General features: G+C 41.9%; 1 protein-coding gene across 3 annotated transcripts in view; it reads left to right on the forward strand.

Annotated features, from left to right (window-relative positions):
• LOC144821563 (plasma kallikrein-like) overlaps window positions 1–22258 on the forward strand; it is a 276797-nt gene that overhangs the window by 248294 nt on the left and 6245 nt on the right. For all 3 annotated transcript variants that reach the window (XM_078678747.1, XM_078678749.1, XM_078678748.1), the window contains one exon: window positions 50–91. In XM_078678747.1, the coding sequence (XP_078534873.1) occupies window positions 50–91 (42 nt within the window). The remainder of the gene's footprint in view (window positions 1–49; window positions 92–22258) is intronic.

A 22258-nucleotide genomic window follows, 5' to 3' on the forward strand; every position in this document is an offset into this window, starting at 1 on the left:
GCATGTTTCAGTCTTGCTAAATATTGTTGCGTTGTTGTATCTTCAACAGGGTATGTGCCACCCCTCCCGATTGAGATCCCGGACTCTACTTGTAAGTACATTTTGGTTATAGCAGTCTTTTACCAAGCAGCCCATGCCACTCCCTCTTCCCCCCTCGGTTCCCTTCCATCTAGGGGTGGAATGAAGGTCCCTGCAGCCATCCTTCAGGGCCCCAGATTCAGCCCAAAGCCAATGAATATCTGTGAGATATGGGAGACTCAGGGGTCCCTGGTCAGATTCTGCAGAGGGGGGTACCATTTTTCACTATGACGCAGCTTCCGTGCCACTATCCCCTCCCTCTCACATCTGTCTGGGTCCTCTCTCTGACACAGACACCCTTATCTGTGGTTAGTGAATCAACACACATGGGCGACTCATTTCATGTTTGACATTTTTAGGGTATTTCAATACAACAGCCTTGCATGAGGTCAAGGATTTTCAGCTGGCAACACATGTTTGCAGTGAAAGTAAAGCTGTAGCCAAGTTGGCACTGTGTGTGTGGGGGGAAGGGGCGGTGTGGCAGGAAGGGTTCATCAAGGAGGGGGTCAGGAATGAAGTAGGGACATCTAACAATAAGAACCGTCTAGGAAGGAAGTGGGCATCTTTAGGGAAACCAAGCATTGGCAAAGTCAATGGGTCTGGCTTTAATGTGCTGCACTCAGCATTCTTACAGCCACACTGCTCACCGTCACTGAAATGCCAGAGTACATTTTTACCTTTTGTTTACAGGGAATAGTATTGAAAACTAAGTAGAGAGACTGAACTTGAGCTCAACAAAGAGTGTATAAGAAGAGGAAAAAATGCATTTGAGAGAGAATATATAGTAGAATCCGAGATCTGAGCTACTCAGGACAAGTGCCAGCAAGTGCAGTGTCCCAAACAAGACCCATTTACTCACCTGTAACCTGCGGAGAAAGTAAAACTTGGATTTAAGGGATGCGAACTGAAATAAATAAAGCAATAAATGTGGCATCTGCATTTTGTACAACCTCAAGATGATATAAGATATTTAATTGACCCGAAAAAGAATGCATTCCTATAGTCCAAACACGATGAGTTAGCTGCTTGATCTTGCTGATATAAGGGCAGAAGACAAGAACAGTGTTGATTGTAATGCCAATGTCTTTGGTTAGAGTAGCAGGGGTTGTTGATTTGCCAAGAGCAAGTGACTGCCACACCAAGGACTAGGTTGAAGGATGAGTCCCTAAAATAAACACTTCATAGATGTGACTAAGGCAAACATTGTGGTAGTTTCAAAGGCAAAATGAATTTCTACCACATTTTTTCAGGTGTTGAATATCTACAATTAAAACAAAAAAGTAATGTAAAAGAACAAAATTGAAGCAACTAAAGAGGTTAAATATAAGTTTAAAAATAAGTTGCCATTGTTTTACTCTTAAAAAGAAGAAACACTTTAAGAAAAAAAATAGAAGACATAACATGATGAATGCCCACAATGAAAATAAGACATCTCTAGCACCACTTGAACTACAGCTATGTGACAGAAAGTCCCTCAGTGTTATACAATGTATACAGTATAGCCACTTTCAATCGTGTGAGTCAAGGGGTTCGTAAAGGGAAGTTCTTCCTATTGTAACTGTCACAGTGTTTTCAACGTAAACTCCTACTGCTTGCATTTTTCAGAGAGTTCACTAAGTAAAATCTCCTTGTATATTTGTTACTGAGTTCAGAATGTAAAAGCTGACTTTCAGGGTATTCAGACAAAGCAATCAAAGGCTGACTGAGTCAGAAGTGGGCGAGAAACTCATAACAGTAATGCACAAAAATTACACACAATGAATCAATGTTCAACCAGTTGTTTTTCTTCTAAAAAAGCACTTGAATGCACACACAACTAAATACTATAATCAAAATGAAGGTTATGAGAAATTTGTGTTGTTTGATTTCACGTAATTGCATGAACATTTTAAAAATATGTTGCAAAATAACACATAAGTAGATAAGATTCAAATCCACCATTCAAGGCTATATTTTAGTATGAAATGCACACTCACATCAGTTTTTCACATTTCACTGTAAAAAATGAGCTCTAAGAAAAAAGGTGTGCCAAGTAATGACAACTCGTATTATGGCCATTTCAGATATTCCAGAACATTTACTGTAAAATTTTGCTATGAGCTATGTGTTATTACGTGACGTTCTGTAATTTTAAAAATTTCAAATTACAAGCATAATGCAAAATTCTTAAACTTTTGTGGATTGTGTCAGAGTAATTTAAAGTTCATCTGGGCCAAATTAAAATGACATATATTACGTTTTCTTTTTTAATTTTTTTTTGAGCAGAAGACAATAAAAAAAACCTTTATACAGAGATCAATACATCAGGGAATTCTTGTAGACATTGAGCGAAATCAAGTAAAATCCAATAATTCATAACATTTAGCAATAATCATTAATATACATTTAGATGCCAGGCAAACCAAGAATGCATTAAACCAGAAAATACCAAGTACCGAGTGCAAACATTTTCCACTCACAGTTTAACAATTTCAATAATTAAAATACAGATGCAAAATATCATAGTCTAGTCAAAGCTGCTTATGCGAAATCCCAGCAAAAGAGACATTTTAACATGCCTAGCCTAGACTATTAATATTAATAAAGTGTCATGTGCTAAAGTACTACAGTGCTGAAGTAGTAGAATGTTAAAGTGCTAAAGTGCTATGTGCAAAAGTGCTACTTATCCGGCAAAAAGTATTCCCTTCTCTAACCTGTACTTAAATATTGCTTTCTAAAGTTCCATGTGGTAGTAGTGGTTTCACAACTGGTAAAATATTTCCAACTTTTTGTGAATTTTAGCACTGACCCCACTCTTTTGGCATAAGTTTCTTCGAAATTTTTGTCCGTCTCATTATGTTAACCCATTTAAAATAGGATGGTACCTCCTATGACCTCCAATTCTGGAGGATTAGAGAACGGGCGATTAAAGTGCAGATTGCAATATAAATTTCTTCTGCACTGGACAAATCAGTTCTCTTTGTTGAAATACCGAACAAGGCAATCTCGGCTTCAGGTTCAATCACCTTGTTGATAGCCTGACTTATTGAGGAAAAGATCTTATGTCAAAAATTCACCAATTTCGAACATGTATAAAAAATATGAAGCCAATCGCCTCCCTCATGCAGCTGACATCTAAGACATTTATTGTCTACTCACGAAAAACAATTACTTAAAGTTTTAGGAGTAAAATAAGCCAGCCAAAGAGATAAAAACGACATCCTCTTAAAATTGGCCGCTCTGAGAGCCTTGGTTCCCAACTGGACGATCCGCTCCCAATCCTGCCTCGAGAAGGAACAGTTCGTTTCTTGAGAAATTTTATCCAGAATTTCATCAAGTAACTGAAATTCTTCACCCTTTCTGAGAGAATTATACCGATTCCCCTCTCCTGTTAATTTCACTTTATACAGAGCAGAAGCCAGAGGCATTACACCTGCTGATAAATTATATTTATGTATAAAGTTTATGATCTGAAGAAATTTCAGAAAAGAACCTAAAATCACCAAAACCTGAGTCCGTCCATTTTTTAAGTTTGGTCGAATGGATTTGAATCCCCAAGATCTCACGCTCTTCTAATTTCAAGTAGTGCAATCCACCACATATGAAATATCTCGAATGGTCTTTTACCTAGTCTTCTTTGGTAATTTCGCAGTTTTTGAAAAATTGGAACTTGTGAACCTGCCTCGAGTACCATTTTTCCGTAAAAAAACATATCGAGCTGTCCATTGGGCTTTAGTAAACGTGCTGTTAGATCTACTATTGCTGCCATATAATATGTACCTAGGTTCGGTAAAGCTAGGCCCCCTTGTATAGTTCCCAGCTGTAGTATACTCAATTTCACCCTTGAAACTTTCTTATTCCAACCAAAATCCTTGATCAAAGATTCAATATCTCTAAAATAACACGAGTTAATTTTTAACGGTACGTTTAAAAAAAGAAAAACCAATAAAGGAAGGATAGACATTTTAATAAGTTGAACCCGACCAATCAGAGTTAATGGTAAAATCGTCCATCTCTCCAGTAGAGTTTTAATTTTGTTTTGCATTGCTTCATAATTCAAGCTAAATAATTGATCGAACTGATTAGAGACATAAATACCGAGATATCTGATCGGTTCTTTTTTTAATGCTTTTAATCTTAAGTTTGGAGGTAAAACGTTACCATCCGAATTTAGTACCAGTATTTTAGTTTTATTCTGAATAATTTTATATCCACCAATCAGTTCGAACTGACTGAATTCTTGTAAAGCTTTATCAAGATTTAATTTATCAGGATGAAGGTATAAAATAATATAGTCGGCAAATAAGTTAACTTTTGCCATTCCTACTATCGGTGGCTTAATTTCATGATTTCCGCGTATTCTTATTGCTAGTGGCTCAATGAAAAAAGTAAACGGGATGGGGGACATCGGGCAGCCTTGCCTGGTGCCGCGATTGATGTTAATTGCCCCTATCAAATTGGCATTAACTACCACCTTTGCCTGTGCATCCTGATAAATATTTTTCAACATATTAATTGTCTGAGCCGGAAAGCCACATTTTTGCATTCCAATGAAAAGTGCATCCCAATTCACCAGGTCAAAAGCTTTTTTTCGCATCGACCATTGAAATCAAAGTAGGAATTTTATTGTTAGAAACAAAATCTAAAGCCTGAATTAAAAACCCTGTATTTGAAGACATAGACCTTCCCAGGACAAAGCCTGACTGATCTGAGTGAATTAACGCCTGGACAATCGGGGAGAAACGCAGGGCCCACATTTTCATTAAGATCTTAAAATCAGGGTTAAGAATGCTGATCGGCCGATATGAATTAACATCCTTAAAATCTAAAGGAAAAGATCCTCCCAATCTAAAAACATTAAATAATTTAACCAAAAAATGAATCAATTCTTTAGCAAAGGTTTTATAAAATTCGATTGGGAGCCCATCTGCACCACACGCTTTTGCCCCGGCAATTATTTTCATTGTATCTAGAATTTCTAATGCTGACATTTCGCTCTCTAGTTGATCAGATAATGAACCGGGTAGAACTGGAAGATTAACTTCATCAAAATATTCATGAATACAATCTCTCTACCTCATATTTCGTGGAATATAGCTGGGAATAGTGATCCAAAAATACCCGAGCTATATCATCTTTATCGCTAACAATATTTTGCGTTTTAGGATCAATGATCTCCACTATTATGGCTTTCTCCTGTTTGGTTTTAGTTTGCCCGGCTAGCATTTTTCCCACCATTTGGCATTCCTCATAAACTCTTTGTTGATAAGTTTGGAACTATTGATTTCCTCAATTACAAAAAATTCTTTTAATGCTGCCTTCGCCCTTCCCAGTTGCAGCGCCGCATCTTCCCTCCCCAAATCTCTCATATGTATAGCATTAGACACATCCTGTTGAAGTTTATTGATCTTATTCCGCCTCTCTCTCATCTGCGTGTCTGTGGGCGCAATCATCTGGCCTCTGATAGCTGCCTTAAACCCTCCCCAGACTGACAAGATTTCTGGGGTACCCTTATTTCGGTAAAAAAATTCTAAAATCCATTCTTTTGTTTGAGCCACCCAATTGATATCTTGGAGGAGTAGACGATCCATCTGCCACCTGGATTGTGTCTTACCCCCCCCCCCTTCAACCGCAAACTCAACTACTAATAAAGAATGATCTGAGAAGGGATTAATCCTTATGGTAGTGTCTATAACCTTCTGGGATCGAGAATTAAGAAAAAAATCAATCAGCGAGGCTGTATAAAATTGGTTAGAGTAGCACATAAATTCAGCCGCAGTCGGATTACAGTTACGCCAATGATCAACCAATTGATGTTCCTGCAATAAGGCTTCCAAAACTTTCTTTGTTTGGGGTTTCAACATTTTTTTATTTTTATTTGAAGTATCTTTTTTTTAAAATCTTGAATAAAATTGAAATCCCTGCCCAAAATTATTTTTCCTGGAGACCCGCTGAGTAACTCGGTGATCCTAAGTAAGGGCGTAGTATCATCAATTATTGGACCATAATAGTTTATAAAATTTAAAATCATCCCATTTAATTTGGCCTCAACCCAAATCCATCGCCCCATCGTATCTCTCCTAATTTGCCCAAATTCCCAGGGAAGGCTATGGCAAAAATACATAGCAATTCCTCTTTTGGCTAACCCGGCCGAGGCATGAAAAAAACACCTAGGAAGATATAATTTAGGAAAATGTGTTTTCAAGTGGGTTTCCTGAAAAAATAATACCTGTGGCGAGCAGGAAACCAGCCACCTTATTAAAGCTCCATATTTGGATTTATTTAAAATCCCATTAACATTGATAGATAAAGTATGACACCTATTACTCATTTTTTGTACTGGGTTTCAACATATCTATGAACGTACTCCACCAGTTCTGAAATGTTTTTACTCCAATGTCCCTGCAACTGCTCTTTTTACTGCTAAAGTTTCTGCCCCTAACCCTTCCCCTACCCTCTCGAACCATCCCCCACAAGAGGTGTACCCCTACAATCTCCACACACACCACCCCTTGCGACCCTCAACCATTTTATAGGGTATCATGGATCTGCACCCAGGTTAACCTCCCCCCGTGGTATATAAATATTACTCACAATCTGGCTATATAAAAAAACACACTTTTATCCATTGATTCATATTTGATTCATTTTTCATCACCCGTCCAGACCTTTCAACACCATAGGAGACGAAAAACAACAACAAAAACATTTTACTATCAACTTATTGAGGCCCAACATCTCCTTAAGAAGCTCCTGCGCCTCATCTATATTAGTAAACGTGAAATTTCCCCTTCACCAGTACACGTAATTTAGACTGTTGGGCAATTTATGCCTGGGCGTCTTGTGCCTTAAATAGAAAGAGCAATTTAACAAATTCCTTGCGCCTCCGGGCCGCAGCTGCAGACATATCTGGAAAAAATCTACAGTTAGCAGTCTTGTTTACTGGGAATTGTTTTTATTGTATGGCCTTAGCCAGAATCCTCTCTTTTATCCGAAAGTATGAGAAGTTGACTAGGATTGTACGTGGACCACTCGAACTTGGCAGAGGATGAAATGGAACTCTATGAGCCATAGTGATTGTTAAATCTCCACAAAACTGAGGGAGAACTTTTTCCTTAATAAAGGTCTCGACCCATTGTGGTACTTGAGTCCCCCCCACCCTCTCTGGAACACCCACTATACGCAGATTTGACCGACATGAGTGGTTCTCCAACTCCTCCAGTTTATTTTCTATCAAATTTTTGTTCTTAGTTACTTCCCATACTTTGTTGAGCAATCCGGACATCTGATCTACCAGCTGAGAGATCCTCGTCTCTGCTTCCTGTATTTTAAGTGCAAGGCAAGCAACTGCTTCCTCTATTTTTCCTAATCTTGAATGAAGAGAGGCAATTTCGTTCTCCTGCGACCTCTTCATGTCTCTGATTTCGTCAAGAAAAAGGTTGAGGAGTGTTTTAATTTCCAGCTGTTTGGTGGTAGCAGGAGTTACGGGATTCTCTATTAGAGCATTTAGAGATTCTATACCAGGATCTAAAACTGGCAATTGTGACTTACAAGTCGTTTTCTGGACCTGGTCATAATTATGATCTTTTTGCTGTCTTTGCTGTTCCAACGGCCCTAGGGGAGATATTGGGTTGCTGACACTCAGTCTCTGGTCCTGGTTTGACTGGTTTGATTGGACAGATGATTCCTGCAGTACAAAGTCTGAGGTTGGCGGAAGAACAGAGTTCGGTAGGTTAGAATTCGATTCTTGCAACAGAAGAGTTGAGGATGAGGGGAGGATGGATTAGAGGATGAGGCTAAAGGATTTTGGATAACCGGGATGGCTGGAACCACAGAGGAAATACCTGGTGAAGACGATGAGCTTAGGTCCGATGGGAACTGGCAGGGAGAGGCTATATTGATGACTGTGGTCTGGTATATATTCAGCTGAGGAGGAATAGGATGTGCTGCTTTTTTTTACGAAGAGGGGAAACTCCTTCAAGCTCTTTTCCTCCTTTTTTTCCCACTTTTACCACTTTCAGGTATTCCAGCCTTATCCCCTGCCAGGCTACCAGTATCACCTGGTACACTCAGAGATGCTGCTGGGGAGGTTCTAACTCCCTGGGGTGTCCCAGGAGGCTCTGCTGCTGGTGGTTCTGGCACAGGCTCTTTTTCTGAGATCTCAAAGCTTGAGTTCTATTCCTGATGATCCCCCTGTAATCCTACTCTGCCTCCTCCCACGGACACGGACAGATTTTTGCTCTGTGCCAGAGCCAGATGCATTTTCCCTTTTAGGCCCGTGGCTGTTTCCAATTTTGCAGTTAGCTGGTTTTGTTTAGTATGTCGCCCCATAATCACTCCAATTTTAATTCAATGAGGTGATAAAGCAGTGAACAGTATAGCAGAAAAGCTATTTCAATCAAAGCTTCCTCTGCCAAGAAAAAGAAAAGAAAAAAAATGATCCCACTGATATTGCTCAGTCCGTTCCCTTCTCCTTAACCTGCCACCTTCTGGGTACTATCATGCCCATACCCTTAAGAGCGGGTTGCCCTCCTCATCTCTAATGTCACCTCTCCACTCACGAATGTCCTTAACTCCTGCTTGCCTCTCCCCAGACTCGGGCATCTCGTACCTCCTCCGCAACACCTTGTCAGAGATCCAGCAATAGCTCACTCCTAATTGTCGTTGATCCGATATGTTGGGAAAGCCGTCGAAGCCATCAAAATGCTGCTCTGCCCTTCAACTATTCTGGCACAGAAGAAGCCGCTCCGAATACTATACTTGGTCGCACTTTCCGTCCCGGCACCGCGCAGCTTCACAAACACCAGCATACACGAGGAGCAGCCAGGTACGTCGCCATTACCCCCGGGGGGCGTGGTTACCTATGACTATCCGGAGGTGTTGTTCTCCGGCATAGCTCCTTTATATTACGATTTCAGATGGAATTTAAAATTGTTGCACTGTATGGAAGTTGCACATGAATCAGGGTGCAAATCATGTACCCTAAAGAAATATTCACAACACACATGAGAGAGGAGAAAGAAAGCCACCCTACACCTTCCTAAGGAGTCCCAATTACCAAAAAAGGTACGAAAGCTGTTGGTAGAAATATCACAGTTTGAAACTAACCTTGTAACTGTAGTCTGCTCCAAGTTTTGTAAGGTACAATGTCACATTTTTCCCACAAGCAGGCACAAAAAGGTAAAATCTATTATTCGTCATGTCTTCTACAACTTACAGTGAGATGATTATTGCCTTTGTCACCATATTTAATAATCAACAAAGCATGATATATAAAAAAAGATCATGCGGTCTCTTCTTTTAAAAACCAATCAAACAATTAGGAAGACCTAAACTATATGCATTGATTTAACATTGTATGGTTTATACACAAGTTGCATTTTGTAGTATGTGAAGTAACACTACTCGTATTGCAAAATTCGATTAACAAATCTACATGCAGATGCTTTTTCCTCTGCTTCGCCTATATTTTTATGCAAAGATCTTCTTCGCACTCATAAGTATATGATTTAGGTGTAAATGTAGGAGGGATCTGGTGAGCGGTAAGAAAATGGGCAATCATTACTCAAAAATGGTAGGGGTTTAGGGAAATGTGAGGAAAGTTTACAAACTAATACTGCTAATAGAAACACATACCCACAAAAGACCATTTCTACTCACAAACTACACTCCTAAAGTTCCGGCAGCCCTAAAGGTCACAAAACAGTCATAGATGTACTCAAGTCTTTTCTTGAAGTAAGTCTAGCTGCAGACACGGTTATTTAGAGGTATAGCAACAGATTCCTGTAGAAAATGTAGCAGCAGGGACTTATAATAACATTCCATAGGAAATTCTGTGAATAATGACTAAATTATTTACATATTGAGGCTTTAGGTAAAAATTTGGAAATATTGACATTAATTATTTACATACGCTTTTGTAAATGTACTAAATACTTATTGAAATAAAAATAGCTAGTAAAGCTGCTTTAATTTTGTTTTAAAATTAACATATATAAAATAAATTGATATAGGTAAATTATATAACTATTAAATACATATTGATTTTGAAAGATAGGTAATGCACTGCCACATTCTATTCTATTAGTTCTAGGATAAAATATTATTTTAATTTATTTAACATTTATATTTCACATTAAAATATTTTTAAATATGTTTATTTAAAAATTAAACTGTAATAATTTCACCTATAGTTTCCCATAGGAAGATCTCTTTAAAATAAATAATAAAAAAACATTTTCTATTTGGGTTTCTAATTTTAGTTAAAGCATCTAAATCACTTAAAAATGAGCCCAGGGGAGGAGCCTAGCTCGCGTCCGAGATGGCCGCGTTTTAGCTCGGCTCCGTTCGCCTGCCCGTTTTCATCATATATCCTGCTGTTATCCTGCCCCGGGAAGTCCTCTTTGCTCTACTGTGGCATTCGGATACCTTGCAGGCACTCACCTTTGGCTCTGGTTGTCCTGGGTGCTGTGGTTCCTGAACGGCGCTCCCGCTCGCTTTGGGGCCTCCGGAGCGGGCTGGCCTAGATCTTCTCGGCGGAGCCCGGACGGGGCGGAGCGCGATGATCGGCCCTTGATGGAGCAGTGGACGCGGTTATGGAGGCCGTTGTGCGTGTGGGCCGGCTGTGACTTGCCGGCCGATTCCGGCGGACCGGTGGCCCCGGGTGGAGGCGCTACCTTCTGTAGACGGGGCTGACCGTACATTTGGATTGCTCCCCCTTTGTTCTCCGGTCCGGCCATTTTGATTCCCTCCGCCCGGACTCGGAGAGCGGGGCCGGCGGCACTGGGGAGCCGGCGATCCTCCTTCTTCTGGTGGCCCCCCCTTTCTGCTCTGGAGCGGCCCTGCTGCCGGTCGGCTGGTCTTCATTTGCCTTGCAGCGGCCCGGACGGGGGTTGGCGGACGCCGCGGCCCCGTCGGGCTCCCAAGATGGCGGCCGACCCTGAATGTCTCTGCCGGGCCTGGACGAGCGCTGGAGGCCCGCCGCATGGCCCGGGTGCCGGATACTGTGAAGGTTTCCCTACACTTAGGAGCATCCTGGACGCCCTACACTCCTGGGGAGCTTCTGTGGCCGCACCCGTTGTCATCCTGGAGGTGGACCCTCTCTCCGGGCCGTTCGGGCCCCCTAAACTGGGTGCGGCTTCGCCGTTGCCGGGTACGGCTGGAACTATCCTGGGAAGAGTGGGTCCGGCGACTGCCGCTTCCATGGGTGTGCGGAGTTCTGCTGCCCTTCATCGTCCTGTGCTGTCTCCTGCGCCACCGTTCCGGGGGCCGGGTCCCGTTCGGACTGGACTCGATGGTTCTTTCTGCCTCCCTTCGCCTCGAATGGCCGACTCTGGCTCCTGTGCCGACCCCGCGGGGTCGGCTTTCCTTGAACTGTCCCTGGAACTGTGCCTGCATTGCTTGCGAGGTTCTCTGACTTTTCCGGATCATCCGGGTTGTACTCCACGTATCTTATCTGGACTGCCGTTTGATCTCCCTGTTCTTCGCCTTCTGTTCCTCGCGGTCTGGTTCTTTGTGAATCGGACGACTACAACTTTGGACAAACAAGGACAGGGCTGAGACGAACTTGCCCCTGTGTACGGTAGTCTTGTAATGATTGGATGATCGGCGTGTAACGATATGATGTGTGAATTCGTGGTTCTCCTGGAGTGTATCCTTATATTTCTTCGACTTCCCGAGGGCTCTGTCTTCTTTTCGGGCCGGTGGGTGGGTGCGGATGATCCTGTTCTATGGCCCTCTCCCATGCGTTTTCTTTCCCCTTTTTCCCTTTTTCCCCCTCTCCTTTTTATCCTATGTTTCCGTCTTATCTTCGCTCTCCTATATTTCGGGTTCTATTTAGGGCGACAGGCACGCTGCTGGGGGGTAGGCCATAGCCTTCTGCAGGGGTGCAGGGTGGGCTTGTGGGGTGGGTGGGGGGGTCTGTCACTTTGGGGGGGGGTTTCCCCCCTTTTTTCCCCTTCTTTTGTTCTATGGCTCTTCACTCTTCTCTTTTTCGGGGCTCCCCCTTGTCTTGTGTTCCCCTGGGGTGTTTTGGTTGCACTGGCCTTCTGGTCTTATTGTGATTACGGCTCACTATGTATTCCTGTCGCTGATTCTAGTGTATGCTGTGTGCCGGCTATTGTTTTCCTGTTTCGTTCGCCAGGGGGCACGTGTTTGAGGAGAAATCCCTTCCTTTTTCTTTTTTCCTTTTTCCCTCCCCTCCCTCTTTCGTGAGGGTTTCTTTCCTTTTATTGGGGTGTGTAACGTATAGCCTTATACATCGGGCTCTATTGGTGTCTGTGTGTTAGGAGCGCAATTGCCTCTCCTGGTGGTGCTTCCGTTGAACTTGTTTTTACCAATATGTTTAGTCCTTGTCGGATTTATCCTGTACTCTTTCTGATCGCCTGTTCGCGGCTCACCACGGCCTCCCCTCCTTTTGATATGACTCATTGCCCGTCATGATCCTGTATTTCCCGTTCCCATAATATAAAATCAACCTTCACATATCCTGTCCCTGCTGGTTGCTCTATGGCGTTCGGCCCATGTCTCCTGTACTCGTGTTGTCTTCTCCTGAGGGTACTTTTGTACTGTTAATTCTGCTTCGGATATGTGGTGGCCAGCCCGCTGGGTTGTAGGCCCGTATTTGTGAGCACTTTCTGTACAATAAAGGTTTAAAAAAAAAAAAAATGAGCCCAGCTCCAATAGTTCAGTTCAGTTCAGTAAATCTTTATTTCGAAGAATAAAAAATCCTCATAAAAATACATTACACAGTAAAAATGTCATTAAATTACATTTCTGAACTTTTGGTAAATTAAAACTATTGGGAGGAGAGGATACAATTCATAAGGAGAAATAGTTATTTACAAAGATTAGTTAATTTCTTGTATTTCTCAGTCTTACGGCTACTTTTAAAAAACTTAAAATGGAACATAAGGTATGGGTATCACTAGCTTTCTTTAAGAAAAACAGTGCAGCTCTTGCGTGGTGAAATTTCTGTTTCCTAAGGATGTCAACCAAAAATAAACGCCTAGGAGTTCGATAAAATGAGCATAAAAGTACAAAATGAAGGGTGTCCTGCGGCACCCTTCTGCTCAATCGTTACAGTAAAACCAGAGGGGTAAGCTAAAATGTTTGGTAACAGATTGACCCTAAAACGGCACATTAAAAATCTATGATACTGGCTATACATCAGAAACAGATAGGGTTCCATTCCCACCCCATTTGTCACTAAGCCATGAGCTGCTATTGATCTCTTTACAGGACCAAGACCACATCTAGCAGATTCAAATTTTTCTAGAAGCAACTTTTTCACCCTTAATTTACAGCTGCTAGAGATCAAGGACGGGTCACTAAAGAGGTGAGACTGGTCTATATTCACTAAGGAGCCTTTAACTTATTTTAACCAAGGAATTTGTAACCTCTTATCCCTTTGCAGGCAGTCCAAGACAATTTCCCTGCTCAGTGATGCCTCCGGATTGGTCCAAATTCTAATCCATGCTATAATTGGCCTCAGTTTAACATAATCTGAGATATATGGCATCCCAAGTTCTGCATGAGCAATTTCGGCAGAGATGGAGTGTGGGATTTTCAGGATTCTGCGGAGAAATTTATCTTCCTCTACTTGTAGTTGTTTGCAGTCCCTGAAGCCCCACACCTTCGCACCATACAAGGCCTTTGCCATACTAATTGAACCATATAAAGTCATTACTTGTTCGGGGCACCATCGCCCCAGCCTGCGAGCAAAGCTTAATATTGCACCATTCGAAGAGATTAGCTTGGTACAATGTTCCTCGACCAGTTGGCTAAATTGGATTTCACCATCAAATAGGAGGCCCAGATAGGGAAAAGTGTTTACTTTATCCAAGGTATGTGACCCTATTTTGAACACACACTTATTTGCGCGTTTTTTGCCAGTCACCATAACAAAGGATTTACTTAGATTAACAGATAGATCTAGGTCGGCCATAAACTTGACAAATCCATCCACCAGTTGTTGTAGGGCCCTCGGTGTTCGAGCAAGCAAGACCGCGTCATCCGCGTACAATAGTACTGGGATTTGACGCGGTCCTACTTTAGGGCAGTCCACAGCTAGGGAGATGAGGGCACTCTCTAAGGCATTGATGTAGAGTGAAAAAAGAAAAGGGGCAAGAATGCACCCTTGCCTTACTCCTCCTGAGCATAGAAATGGGTCAGTACGCCCCCCCTCTGGGCTAAAACGGACCCTGGCGGTGGTGTTCCAGTGCAACTCTTTCAAGATATTTATCAGCCCCGCATCCATGCCTATCTTGTGCATCATGGCCCACAGTTTAGTCCTATTCACATTGTCAAAGGCCGCAGCCAGGTCCATGAATCCCATGTAGACCGTGCCCTTGCTAGCTTTTGTGTATTTGGCAGTTAGCAGGTACAGATTCAGACACTGGCCGCTAGTTGATTTCCCGGCTCTAAACCCGTACTGTCTGTCAACTATAGTTCGGTGCTCCTCTGTCCACTCCATAAGCCGATTCAAGATCACTCGACCTAATATTTTGGCTGAGACATCAATAAGCAAGATCGGCCTGTAGCATTTTGGATCATCCCTACTCCCTTTCTTGAAAATGGGTACGATCAATGCAGTGGACCAGCAGCTCCAATAGTTAATATATGTATAAATGTATAATATACATAAGTCAGTGAAATTACTTATGTTTAACAAGGCATTATCATCTTCAAGCATCCACTGATGACAATCCTTTCTCAAATTACCACTCAAGTGGTCTATTCACAGGGTGGCGATCTACACCTGCATGCGAGATATTGCTAGTAATATCTTTAAACTTGTAAATGTCATTTTACATGTCCGCACTCCATGAACATGGGGGTGGAGAAATGTAAGTATACACTTAGGTGTGAAGCCACACTCTAAACTTGTGAGAAGCACAAATGTGTAGACTTACACCTAGGAGCAGGTGTAGATTTACAGTGATTGTATTTCCACGTGTAAATGCACCTCTGTATATATGAATCTGGAGAGGCCAGCCTGTCACTGTGGCCAGGCCTAAAAAGTGACCTCTGCACTAAATGTAAAACCCCTTTCTATTGTATGTGTCACATAGTCAAGTTGTTATCTAATGGATTTGAGAGATCTGGTTCAGGAGGTCTCAGGACAGTCAGACATTAGTAACCCCAATTGTACTAATGGGGTCTTTTGCCTTTGGTGTCCTGGGACCCTCGTATTCCAGACCGTCAAATTGGGGAACTATAGTGCCCACTTTAACTAGGCAGAGCATTTCAATGCTGAGTTGTGGACTTGATGCAGGTTAGTAACTTAGAAAGAAGCAACACACTGCATTAACACCTCATACATCTACATCCAGCAAGTATTTTTTCTTTATAACAGAAAAGTTACTTAATGCACCTACAACTAAATACTAATATAATAAAAACCCATACTTAAGGGACTTCAGATGGACTTACAAGTTAGAACATCTCCTAAAAGGTTCTTGCAGATTAAGCAGCGTGCAAATCATGCGTGCTGAAGAAAAATTCCAAGAGGCACCTGGCTCTGTAAATGTGGTGTGCTCACCTTATATGGGAAATACAACAAGACAAAGTGTGCAACTGGAAGCTCTAACTGTAATAAAAATAAGTGGTCTACTACAAAACATGATGATTAACATAATCACTAAGGCCAAAATGTTCACTATATAACATGAAAGGTCTACCTCATTGTCACTATATCTAATAACCATATTTCAAGCCTCACAGCTTTAGGTTGAATATAAACAAGACCTCTGCACAGAGGGACTGATCAAATCATTTAGCAGACTCAAGACTACATTGACTTGAACATCAACTATTCTGCAGACAAATGCATTTACAGCGGCTGGGCTGAAACAGGGACATGTCTGCTATTTGTATTGAATTTTTCAGAGAGATGACATTATAAAACACTTTCTGATTGTATTTGTCAAATACTTTATTTATTTATTTTATTTTTAAAGTTTTATAGAGCGCGAACAAGATCCTTACGGATATCAGAGCGCTTTACACACAGAATGGGATAAAAAGGCAAAGGAGTAATAATTAAACAAAACATTTTGTACGAAGATGAGAAAATGGTTACAAAGAAAAAACAAGGTAAGGTAGCAACGATGCATAGGGGGTCAATATACATAGTCATAGCAGGAAGAGTACTGAGTTACGAGATTAGATTAGTGAAAGTTCAGGTAAATTTAGCTAAGAGGAGAGACTTTACTTCTTTTTTGAAGGATGCCGTGGATGTAAAGCCTCTTTTTATGGAGATCAGAAAGTAAAACTCCTTCCTATGGTACTTGTCAGAGGGTTTACAAGGTAAAACCCCCATCGATGGCACTTGGCAAGGAGTTCCCTAAGCTACTTCAGATGTTTTTGGTAAACAGTTGAATGTAAAACTCCTTTCTGTAGTATTTTCAAGAGAGTTCCCAATGCGAAACCCTGTCCTACTATATTGGTCAGGGCCCCTTCATAATATATTTTATCTGGGGTCAGCGTTAGCATTCCTCCTAACAGCAATGAACAATAGAATTACTTATTTGGTGACTAGCACAACTATTCCTGAATCAAATGCTTGTAGAAAAGATCAGGAAGAGGGCAAAGCCATGGGCTCTTTTTTTACTCTGTTTCTGGTGATTTCTTAAGCCTTGCAGATGGCTTTACCATCAAATGCATACACAAAGGGATGGGTGGAATGTTTAAGTTAATCTTAGCCACTGGTAATCACTTGAGGCCACCTCCCAGTCCAGGACTGGTTTTGTCTTAGTTAGGGGCTCATCAGCCGGGTATACCTCGAGTCCAGTGTTACAGTGAGCACGGAACCCACGCCTGGGCATATCCATCCCTCTTAGGGTGACATAATAAATTTAGAAAAAAATGATAGATGGAATGCTTGCATTAATCTCAGCAACTGGTAAACACTCAGGCCGCATCATTATTTTGCACAGCATGCCACCTCAATTTCAACTAATGTTTTAAAAACTTTACTTCACTATCAAACAAGGCCTAAAAATCCCATTGAATTCTACACAAATATTGTTTGTCCTAAGGATGCTAATCAAAACCCTTACCTTCTACAGTCATATGTAGCAACACATGTTACAAAATACTTGCCTACAGGCGTTAACAATCTACTAACAATGGAACCATACAGATCTTTTGTGTTTAACACATGCTTTGCACAATAAATAATGCAGGCCTACTGCCTGTGTTATCATTTTCATTAGAAACTGATCAGACCTATGGCATCTGACATTACTTTCCCCAATGAACAAATTAAGCTTAAACCTTTATCACTGCCTGGTCACCATAACCGACACAGGCCTACCTTATTGAGCATAGTCTGTGAAATACAAAAGACTCTTTTTCAGGGGAAGTAAACAACTTCCTGACCAATCAAATCCAATCGAGAGGAGGATCACCATGTGGAAAGACAAAAGTTTCTTAGTAGAGTTTCTTAAAGCTCTGGTTATGTTGACCACATAAGGTGTGGCGACAGCGGTGCTGTTAAAGTCAAAGTCAAAAGATAACTTTATTCGATTTTAGAATAAAATCATAAAAGCACAATTTAAAAATATGTACATTCAGATAAAAACTCAAGTTAGACACATTTAAAAGTACATACAGTTATACATAATTCATAGTGGGATACCCTCCAAAACAGTTTTTGTTTGTAAATACGCCACTGCAGTTATCCCATAGTGGATCTACATCTGATTGCGAATTTCAAATACTAAGATACAGCAATAGTAGTCATTTCATCAGATAGTGTGAGTAGTTTAAGTAAGGCGGGTCTACATTGTCTCAAATTCCAGAACCTCAAAAGAGGTAGTAGGTATCTCTTCCGCCCCCCCTCATAAAATCTACAGAACAAAACGCAATGAATAGTAAATTGATTTGAGCAATCATCACAAGGGCACTTGTCTAATATTAACGACCAGTCATTAGGGTTGGGAAAAGTTAACATCCTAAAAAAGCTACCAGTTCTCAAACGAGTTAAAAGCATTCTGGTGTAGCTTGTCTTGTCAGGTGACAGGTAGAGCTGCAGGCCAGGGCCCTGCAACAAAAACTGGTGATAAATGACAGAAGCCTTCTTTCCCTCTAAAGACCAGCGTTGATCTTCCAAGAAGGCAAGACAGGAATCCTTCAAAGCTTTTCTTGTAATTAAGGACGTTGATAAGGGTGAATTATAGAATTCTTGGCACCCTATATTTGTAAGAAATTCCTGCACATAGGAGAGCCATTGAATCTGTTTAGGTCCCTCTAGTTTAATACAATCCATGATAGTCGCCCTGTTGAGAACAGTTTCTGTAGTGGTCCAGATTTTGTGCCATAACAGCACCGGGCTGATCTTAATGAAATCGGAAATATAGACCACAGCCACCTCCTTGTAGCAGACGTTAGTGGAGGTGGATTTGGAGACAGCAAGCAGATATCGCAAGAAACCATTTTCCGTTGCTTGAATTTCTCGACAATCTGCAACTCCCCAAATGCCAGCACCATAGACCGCAGTAGATACGCATTTAGCCGAGGGGACTACTGAAACCTTCTCAAACAGGTTTCAGGCCGGGCCAGGGTACTGAGACGGCTATGGTCGTGGTTGTTGAAGAGGCCAGGAAGATCATCGATGCAGGAGGATCAGTGGCAGTGGTCCTCCTTGACCTGAGCGCGGCCTTCGACACCGTGAACCATAGTACGCTGGTCCAACGGCTTAAGGATGTGGGAATCTCTGGATCGCCACTTGCATGGCTGAAATCCTTTCTGCACAGCCGATCATATCAGATGGCGGAAGGCAATTACATTTCTGAGGTTACCCCAATACGTTATGGAGTGCCGCAGGGCTCATCATTGAGCCCTACGCTGTTCAACGTATACATGTCCCACCTGGAGAAAATTGTAACCCCTTATGAGATTAAATTACTGACTTACGCTGATGATACTCAGCTCGTTGTGTCTCTCAGCCAACGAATAATGTGGTCACTGATCTGTACTCGTGTCTGGGTCAGATAACCAGCTGGATGAATCAATCCCAGTTAAAACTTAATGGGGAAAAAACTGAAATAATGGTCATGGGTAATCAGTCCCTTTTCCATCCGGAGACTTTGTGGCCCCCATGCATGGGTCCCCCTCCGACTCCAAAGTCAGACATTAAAAGCCTAGGGATATGGCTGGATCAAGGGCTCACACTTGAAACTCAAGTAAGGAAAACGGCAGGAGTCTGCTTTGGACTTCTCCGTACCTCCCGAAAAATCCTTCCCCTGCTTCCGGTTCAGTCCAGGAAGCTCCTAGTTCAGGGATTAATATTGGCAAGACTTGACTATGAAAATGCCCTTTACTTGGGTGTGCCCAAGAAAGTGACGACTAGACTACAAGTGGTGCAGAACGCAGCTGCCCGGATTCTAACGGGCACCAACAACCGATGCTCTGCTAAACCGGCTCTTCGGGCTCTCCATTGGCTGCCAATATGTGAAAGAGTGCAGTTTAAGGCCCTCTGTTTGACCCACAAAATCCTGAACGGCAAAGCCCCACCCATCCTCAAAGATCTCATCGTCCCCTACATCACCAATAGGACACTTTGTTCCACGAACGCACACCTGACTCTGATACCCAAGATCAAGAGGGCGAGATCAGGGGGACGTTTGTTTTCATACAACGCCTCCAAATTATGGAACTCGCTCCCTCTACAGATGCGGGCACAATCCAATCTTACTGCATTTCGTAAAGAGCTTAAGACCTGGCTGTTCCCATAAGACTCTCACCACCAGTCGTTTACATCTATCTCTAGCGCTGGGACGCTCACGGGCAGCCACGCGCTCTATAAATTCTTAAATAAATAAATAAATAATAAATATATATCGAGCAAAATGCGCACTGGCCTGCCTCCTAATTTATTGGCAAACTGCTTTAGTGCACCAATAGCACGTGAAAAGGCTAGATTCCTAGACCTAATAGCAGTGTTCCCCTTTTATTAAAAACGATCCCTAAATATGAAAAAGAATTCGTTAAACCTATCTTTGACTTTCCTAAATGTGTGTGGCACGAAATTTTTGCCTGTGTTGAACAACACATGGTGAAGGTTTTCCCGACATTGAACTTAAGGCCCCTATCCCCCATGTATGCTGAGAAGCAGGTTAGTGCCTTTTGGAGGCATACTTGGGTTCTAACCATAATAACCGCATCATCAGCATACAGTAAGATGGGCACTGGTTCACCTCAATTTGGGGGTAATCTACCTCTAATTTAGGTAAATGATCTGCCACACTATTAATATAAAGATTAAAAAGAAGAGGTGCCAAAATACATCCCTGGCGTACACCCTTCCTAATTGGAAATTTAGGAGTGCATTCACCATTCTTACCATAACAAACTTTTGCTCCTGCTCCCCTATAGAGTTCTTTTAGGAAGTTAAGTATGTTCGAGTCAATGCCAAGATCTCCCAAAGTTGCCCACATGATGTCGTGGTTCAGACAATCGAAGGCTGAACTAAGGTCTACGAATGTCATAAATAGATTGCCCCTCTTAGCTGCAGTGTATTTACCTATCAACATGACCAGATTTAAGCCCTGTTCAACAGTGCCTAATCCAGACCTGAAGCCATATTGAAATTTAGAAAGGACAGCTTCGTCCTCAGCTCAAATCTGCAGTCTGTTTAATAGAATTCTACCAGCGACCTTCATCAAAGATTCGAGGAGGGAGATGGGCCTATAGCATTTAGGATCATCACGATCCCCCTTTTTAAATATAGGTACTACAATAGCTTCCTGCCACGTTGTTGGAAAGCCTTTGTTGTTATAGCTATTTAGCACGTTAGTCAGGAGAGGTGCCCACAGGGTGATGTTGTCCTTATAGATATCTATTGGGATACCATCTGGACCCGGGGCTTTGCTATTAGAACTTTCTTCTATTGCTAACTCCACCTCTGGTAAAGAAAAAACTACATTCAATGGGAATAGGTCTGCAATAGTAGGCTCTACAATATTTGACTGTACAGGGCTTGATGGCTTGGAACTGATACGGGGATCTTGCTTATAGAGCTCAGTGAAATATTTGACCCAGACATTCTTCTCTATAGCAATCTCCACCTGGTCAACATTCCTTTCAACGAAAAAAGGGGCATTTACTGCTTTCCAAAAAGCAGTTGTATCTTTTAGAGAGCTTGCCTTTAATAATGCTCCCCAGGCTGCCTTCTTCAGATCCTTGCGTCATTTTTGTAGGGTGGCCTTATAGAATGCCCTTGCTAATCTGATATCCAACACGTTTCTTGGGGTCTTTTTTAAAGTTTGGATTAAATTGGAGTGTGCTTTAGTGCACTCATGGTTGAACCATCCCTCAATTTTACGGTTCCCCCCTCCCCGTGCTGTACCAGTCAATTTACTACTAATATTGGCAGAAATCTTATGGAATGCATCAATAACCTTAGTAGGATTGGGGATATCCTCAAGGCAAATCTTAAAATCCTCTGGCTGACCCTCAACTAGATTCTGCAGGAAATTTGTGGGATTTACCTTATTCCATTTAATTACATAGCCATTAGTTCTGGTCAACTAAATCCCATGACAATATAAGTTTGCGGCTACGTTTGGAGCTTTGCTTCCACGCCGCCCTACATCAAAGGTAGAACTAACGGGAAAATGATCACTAAGCGCAATATGCTCAGTATTAAATGAGAGGACACTGCGATGATAGCTTGTAGAAACCAGTGTATAATCTATAACTGACCGAGACCCCCGCCCAACAAAAGTGGGTTGAAAGTTGACCTGTGGGTACATAATTTGTTTACAAAACCCAGGTCCCAGTCAAATAATAAATTGGTAAACAAATTCCCAAGCGCGGAATGCTCAGAGTGAGTGCAAGGGTCGCCCTCAAGATTCACCAACCCACATATCTCAGTGTGGCTATATGGGCATAGGTGGCAATTAAAATCACCCGTCACTGGATGTATGACGTTACAACGCATACTTTTACATCGCATGCCTTTACAACGCGGTTTTTACATTGCATACCATTACAACGCATAGTGCTTTTAGGCGCTGGATAGTGATTTATTTAATTTACTATTCCAACTCCAGTCCCCGTGGATAGTAGGGAAGGAGTTGGATAGTATATTAAAAACATTCCCTATCCTAGAGCACCCCCCAGTGCTATGCGTTGTAATGGTTTGCATTGTAAAAGTTGCGTCGTAATGGTAGTGCGTTGTAAAAGTTTCGTTGTA

Source organism: Lissotriton helveticus, chromosome 2_2 (assembly GCF_964261635.1).
Source record: "Lissotriton helveticus chromosome 2_2, aLisHel1.1, whole genome shotgun sequence".
Taxonomy (NCBI): Eukaryota; Metazoa; Chordata; class Amphibia; order Caudata; family Salamandridae; genus Lissotriton; species Lissotriton helveticus.